Source organism: Arachis ipaensis, chromosome B06 (genome assembly GCF_000816755.2).
Source record: "Arachis ipaensis cultivar K30076 chromosome B06, Araip1.1, whole genome shotgun sequence".
Lineage (NCBI taxonomy): Eukaryota > Viridiplantae > Streptophyta > Magnoliopsida > Fabales > Fabaceae > Arachis > Arachis ipaensis.
This window is the reverse complement of record NC_029790.2, coordinates 37033-44510: the sequence shown is the minus strand read 5'-3', so window position 1 is coordinate 44510 and position 7478 is coordinate 37033. Positions and strand designations below refer to the sequence as shown.

At 38.1% G+C, this 7478-nt stretch overlaps 1 protein-coding gene across 1 annotated transcript; it reads left to right on the top strand.

The window, feature by feature from the left end:
* LOC107646239 (uncharacterized mitochondrial protein AtMg00860-like) lies at nt 1010-1606 on the top strand. The gene has a single exon (XM_016350437.1). The coding sequence runs from the start codon at nt 1010-1012 to the stop codon at nt 1604-1606; it is 597 nt and encodes a 198-aa protein (XP_016205923.1).

The following is a 7478-nucleotide window of genomic DNA, read 5'->3' as shown; positions in this document are numbered from 1 at the left end:
TTTTATTATAAAAATATATTGTTCATAAATAATTTTTTATAATTAGTACTAACATATATAATGATTTATGTTATATATAATAAAATAATATGTTATAAAATTAAAAAAGAGAGAGAGAAAATGATTTAAGAACCAGTTCTTATAACCTTTTTTTTATTATTTTGGATTCAATAAAATATAAAAGTTAACTATTTTTTTAAGAGGAAGTATAGGGAGCCAATGGAATATCTGTACAGTGTGTACAATGGAGGTTTATGGATGTCCGATTCAGTATTAGAGGTATAACCATTAGTGTTACATTTTCCTATCAGTTTAAACTTTTGGGATGAGTGGTTTCATGACATGGTATTAGAGCTCATCCTTGGTGAATCCCAAAATCAACTTAAACTTTTAGGATGAGTGGTTTCATGACATGAGATGTTTATTATCCCTGGTACCCGAATGGTTATTCCGGATAGTATGGTGATGTTCATTTTTTAACTCATAATCCATTGTACACATTATACAAATATTCCATTGGCTCCCTAACAGAATTTTTTTTTAATTAATTTATATTTTTCTGTGAGCGAGTCCAAAAACCTTTTGGATAAAGCGGAATTCAACCCATATTGGTTAATATATAATAATTGTATATACTTAAAATTATTTTTATTTTACATTTATGCTACATATACAAGTCTTTTTGACTTACAAGTTTTACAAGTTGGGCCAAACCCAACAAAAGTTACGCTCACCCACAAAAATGTGTTAACACGTGCATCACGTTTCCAAAGCGCTCTTTCACCATTATGAATAACTCTTCTTCTTCCTCGATAAAAACCACAACTGTCATTTTTTTTTTCGCGTTTCTTCTCCTCTTCCTCTTTTTCCTTCGTCTTCTCCTTTTTTCTTTGTGTTTTTCCTCATTTTTCTTCGCGTGTTTCATCTTCATCGTCGTGTTTCTCCTCCTTCTTCTTTTGATTTTGTAACATTTAGAATCTTCCACCCGTACCTGAACAAGTTTGTAGTAATGTTCATCGATGATATTCTGATTTACTCAAGGACAGAGAAAGAGCACGAGGAACACCTGAGAATGGTATTACAAATTCTGAAGGAAAAGAAACCGTATGCCAAACTCTCTAAGTGTGAGTTTTGGGCGAAAGAAGTTAAGTTTCTAGGACATGTAGTATCAAATGGAGGTATAGGAGTAGATCCTGCTAAGATAGAAGTAGTTTTAGAATGGGAGCAACCTAAGACAGTCACCGAGATTCGAAGTTTCCTCGGACTAGCTGGATATTGCCAGAGGTTCATTAAAGGATTTTCACAATTGGCTTTACCACTAACTCAACTCACTAGAAAGGAAGTACCTTTTGTTTGGACGAATGAGTGTGAAGAAAGCTTCAAGACGCTCAAGGAAAGGTTGACGACAGCACCGTTGTTAATTCTGCCAGATCCCGAAGGACCATTTAAGGTTTTCTGCGATGCTTCACTTAAAGGCTTAGGGTGTGTACTGATGCAAAATAGGAACATGGTAGCCTATGCATCAAGGCAGCTCAGACCTCACGAGCAGAACTATCCAACTCACGACCTAGAGTTGGCAGCTATAGTATTTGCTCTCAAAATCTAGAGGCATCACTTGTATGGAGTAAAGTTCAAGATTTTCTCTGACTACAAGAGCTTGAAGTACATTTTTTACCAAAAGGAACTCAACATGAGGCAAAGGAGATGGATGAAATTCTTAAAGGACTACGACTTTAAACTAAATTATCATCCCGGAAAGGCAAATGTGGTCGCGGACGCCCTTAGCAGGAAGAATGCAAGTCTCTCCTGGATGAAAATTAAGGATGGATAATTAAGGACGGCCTTTGAAGGACTCAACTTGGGAATAAAAGAGACTTCACGGGGAACGTGTTTGTCACAGATGCAGTTAACTCATGACTTTAAGATGGCAATCCGACGAGAGAAAGCTCAAGAATCAGAGATGACCAGGCTTTTGTCATGTGTCGACAAGGACCAACAGAGAGAAGTAAGACGGGATGCAGAAGGACTATGGCGATTCAAGGGTAAAATATGTGTGCCAGAATCCAATAATCTGCGATAGGAAATATTAAGGGAGGCACATCATGGAAGATTTTCGATCCACCCAGGTATCACTAAGATGTACCAGGATTTAAGCCAGATGTTCTGGTGGCCTGGAACGAAGAAAGATATAGCTACCTTTGTTTCGAAGTGTCTCACGTGTCAAAAGGGTAAGTTTGAGCACCAGAAGCTGTCAGGAACTCTTCAGCCTCTAGAAGTGCCACAGTGAAAATGGGAGACGATTACCATGGACTTTGTTTCAAGACTGCCAAGAACCACATCCGAAAATGACGCCATCTGGGTAATTGTGGATAGACTGACCAAGTTTGCTCACTTTTTACCAATCCGAATGGACTATTCAATGGAAAGGCTTGCACAACTTTATATTCGGGAAATAGTCAGGTTACACGGGGTACCATCCAGTATTGTGTCAGATAGAGACCCGAGATTCACTTCACGATTTTGGGGAGTTTTTCAGAAAGCATTCGGAACGCGTCTGCACAAGAGTACAGTTTATCATCCTCAAATGGATGGCCAGTCAGAAAGGACTATTCAAACACTGAAAGATATGTTACGAGCATGTGCACTAGACCAGAAGGAAAGTTGGGAAAGTTACCTGCCGCTTGTAGAATTTTCCTACAACAACAGTTTCCATGCAAGTATCGGGATGGCACCATACGAAGCACTCTACGGTTGCAAATGCCAATCACCACTATACTGGTATGAAGGGAAAGAATCCAGTATGCTGGGACCAGAGTTAGTTCAGGAGACAACATATCAAATTAAGAGAATTTGCGAGAAAATTCTGACGGCTCAGAGCCGACAGAAGAGCTATGCCGACAGGAGAAGGAAAGCTTTAGAGTTTAGTGAGGGTGATCATATTTTTCTTAAAGTAACACCAACCACCGGAGTGGGTCGTAGTCTTAAGACCAAGAAACTAAGCCCTAGGTTCATAGGTCCTTTTCAGATTCTAAAAAGAGTGGGATCAGTAGCCAACCAAATAGCTCTTCCCCCTTATCTATCCAAACTTCATGATGTATTCCACATTTTCCAGCTTAGAGAATATAATCCTAATGAAAGTCATGTCCTAAAACCTGAAACAGTACAGTTACGGGATAACTTGATGTTTCGAGTACCACCCGTACAAATAGTCGACCGGAGTATCAAACAGCTGAGAGGCAAGGAGGTTCCTTTAGTAAAAGTTGCTTGGGGACGAGATGGCATGGAAGAACACACCTGGGAGTTAGAGAGCACAGTGACGGATTACCCACAGTTATTCTCAGGTGACTAAATTTTGAGAGCAAAATTTTCTTTAAGGAGGGCAGAATGTAAGAACCAGGTTTTTAGTAAATAGACTTTTCTGGTTGAAAAAAAACGAAAATTAGAAAGAAAAAGAGAGTTACGAGGTCAAACTTGGCTTTATGAGGGTAATTAATCCCTCTAAGTCAAATTTGACTAACATATATTAAATACTATCTTACCATTGGCTTAGTTACCACACCAAAAACGCTTTTAGTGACGATTGTGCGTGTACCGAAAAAAATTCTAGTAACCGAAAACCTCAGAATCAGTGGTAAAAATAATTTCTACTCAAGTAAATGTGTTTCTAGATTTATGTTAGCTATCTCTTCATGATTTACTTCTTTAAGAGTAGTTATTAGCCACTAATTCTTTTACTGCCGGTAAAAGTTATCCGAAACAAATTTCTGCCTAGTATTCTGCAAATGACTCCTAGAGGCCCCGAATCCTTTTGCTTGCTACCCTAGTAACTCGGCCCCACTCTCTTAGCCTCTGGGCCGAGATTATCTCAACCCCTCATCCCTCTCTGCTGTGTTTTCAACCACAAGTAATTAACCGCAGTTAACTGCAGATAAACATGTCATTATGACGCTGACTGTGTTTCCTCAAAATCACGTCCCTTCTCTCTTGCTATCAGCCCATTTCTCTCTAATTTTTCTAGCCTTCTTTTACCACATTTAATTATATTAGACTTCAGATTTTTTAAATAAGAAAATTACCAAGCAAAAATTTAATAACATTTTACCATAAAGAGAGAGATAAGAACCGTAAGTGAGAGAGCAGGAACAGAAAAAATTCTGCACATACTACCTGCATTCAGCCCCTTCTATCACCATTAATTCACTATTCTTTAAGTATTTTTCAAGGATTCAAATCATACAAGCACAAACTCTTGTCCGTTTTTGCCAATCTTCGCGTTTATACCAAATTTGGCTAGGTAAACTCTTGTTCTTTCTCCTTTAAAAAAAAGAAACAGTAACCATAATGAATCTTTACTCTCCTCTATGTATAGAGAACTCCTCTTGAAGCACCCATGGAGCACGCCTAAGAAGTTAAGGAGTTTCGAGCTCACAGTGGTTGAATTTCGACGTCTTGCGACACTTTAGGCCCAAAAATGAAACTCACCACCACCAGCTGTGTTCTGCCCTTATATACTTGTTTTCTAGTGTGAGAAAGGTTTACCAACTAAATTACATAAGAGGTAAGGGTTAGGATTAGTTAGAGTATGATTGTGCTTGTTTTCGGTGCTTATATGAGCCACTTTATGGTGAATTTGTGCTTGTTTTAAATTTTTGAAAATTTTATGAGTTACCACTGTTTTGGCTTGATAAATATGTGTAAAATACTATTATATTACCTCTGGATTTTGTGTGAAAATAGCCGGAAACATAGAAGCACTTGGGGTTTAACTTTCAAGCTTTAAACGTCACAAAAAGTGAAGAAAAACATAAAAGCTGCGCCTCTGAAATTTTAGTCACTAAAAGCACAAAAACTATGATAGAAAAGCATTAAAAAGTAGTTATAAAAATATTTTTAATCCTATGGAACAAAGGAAGAAAGGTAAAAATGGTGTTATGGTCATTTTTGGGTAAAAAGAGAGTTAAAAATGTAATTTAAATAAAAAATAAGTAAAATTCTGAATTTAGTGTCATCAGGGATAAAATAGTCATTATATAAATTATTTGAGTCGAAATTATAATGATAAAAAAGTTTCGGGCCTAAATAAAAGTTTTAGTAAAAGTTAGAAGTAAAACGGTAAAAAGCGGTAATTAGAATAAGTAAATAAATTAATAAAGGGTAAATTTGGTTTTAGGTCCTTTATAGTGAAAATTAGTATTTAATAAAAATATTAGAAATAATTTTAATCATAGGCAACTATTAAGATTAATCCGGTAAAATTTTGATGCTAAATAAGGTTAAACAGTAAAAGTAGAGCACTTAGGGGCATATTAGTAATTTCAGGCATAAAGTCAAATTAAAAATGAATAATTAACTTAATCAAGGGAAAAAGGTATATTATAAAAAATATGAAAATACAATGGTAAAATAGTAACATTAGGGGTGAAAGCATCATTAAAAACCTAATGAAAACGGTAAAAAGAAAAGTTAAATAAAAGGGCAAAATGGTAAAATGTGACAAGGTTGAGATATTTTTAGAAAGATCCAAGCACAAGTTTTTTATAAAAGAAGGGAGGATATGTCCCTTAGAAAGAAATTCTGCTGAGATGTGCCGCGAAAGAAGAAACTGTAAACCCCAAAGTGCTGAGAAGTACTTGGCAGAGCAGACTTCCATCCCGCCTGGCCAGAGACTATATGAACGTGGGGACGCCCGCCATATGGACTGCTACTCACTGGGAGCACCTTATATTTTTGGGTCATTCTTTATTAGCGCCGCGATTGTATTACGGGCACCGTGCGCGACTGACCCAGTGGAGTAGCCATATCCGGACTTGGGCCGGGTAACGTCGGGCTGCGGGTAGCCAATCGACGCATGAGCTCATGACCTCCGTAGGACTAGACATGCATCATTCTTGGTTGCTGCATTTCCTTGCTTGTGTCTGCTTATTTGTATATGTGACTGTTATACTGTTTTATACTTGTGATTATATCTGTTTGTATGATTGATTACTGTTGTAACCTTATAAACGATTAGACTTAGGCTGCGGATCCCTTTAGGTTTTTCGTATAAGACCCTACTGGGAACCTTAGGTTCTCACCCCTTTTTTCTATGTTCGCAGATGGGGACTGGCGTGATCTTCTTTGAGTACCCAGCGTTCGGCAGATAGGTGGACCCTGCGATGAGGAGCGCGGTGTTTTGGGGTAGTCCGCGTACACGCACCTCTACTCAGCCAGGAGTTTGACCCTGACATGCCTTATGATACACTCTTATCCGAGCTTCACCCCGGCAGAGGCTAGTATCATTTTCCGCCTTACCCTCTGAATATGGCAGAGCCAATACTGGAGTCTCCGATTATTGACATACCTGAGTATCCACCATGGTTCAACCCCGAAGAGGATCAAGTAGTTCCTGACATACCTATGCCCGACGCTCCACCACCATCCCCTATAGCTGAGCTAGGATTCGACGGGCCAGGGGTTCCTGAAAGCTCTGGTTCTGCACCTTCAACCGAGTTTAGCTCAGAGGCGTGGATTGATCAGATGATAGCGGATCTGTACTCTAGCTCTTTTGGGACCGGGGAAGAGGACTCCACAAAGGATGCAAGCAGCAGCAACATCACCGGCGCGTCAGAGTGATTCTCTCGCTTCAGCGTATTGTGACAGCAGTTTTTGATGACCCAGTATCAACGGCAGCAGCAGTAGTAGTAATGATAGTAGTCTTTATAATAGTGGTCCTTGCCCTCGCTCTTGAATAGTCTTTTTAGAGGGCTAGTTCTTTTTATTTATTTAATAATGTAGATCGGATCCCAGTCTAAGGTGGCTCTTGTGAGTCGGGGCCTGTAAGCATTAAAGATGGAGTATGTACATAATATAGTAAGTAATTAAGTGTAAACTTGTGTTTTGTGATAAATTAAGCCTCCGGGCGTTTCATGTATGATATGAGTATGCTATGCTATGCTTTTCCGTTTCTTGTATTAACTACTTAATTTACAATTATTTCAATATGCGCGACTAGATACACGATTCTCGACTAGCGTTACAGGCTCATATGTATACACTTAATGTATGGTCTAAAGTATTTAAAGTCAGCTAAATAGTAGCGCCTGACTACTAGTCTTGGTCATGACAGGTTAGAAGTTGGGTCGTTACAAAGGAGAGCAGTTACAGTGGATGGAGAAGGAGAAAGAGAACAAAAAATTAGGATTAAAAAATTAATAAAAGATAAATGAGTAAAAAATTGTGTCTAATTAATTGTGCCTCTGTATCTCATTATTTTAGAAGTACACTGAATACATGTATTTTGTGTATACTTGTGTACTAACGTATCTATCAAAGATTTACATCTCAACAAATAAACATAGGACATGTTCTAATGTGTCATGTCTCTGTGTCTGTGTCTTTGAAGCCAAATGCTGCCTAATGTATAAAGACACCAACTAAACAGTATATGAAACGAAGACATCAAATAGATTGCAAAAAAAGAGAAAGATAGAAAGTCTTCT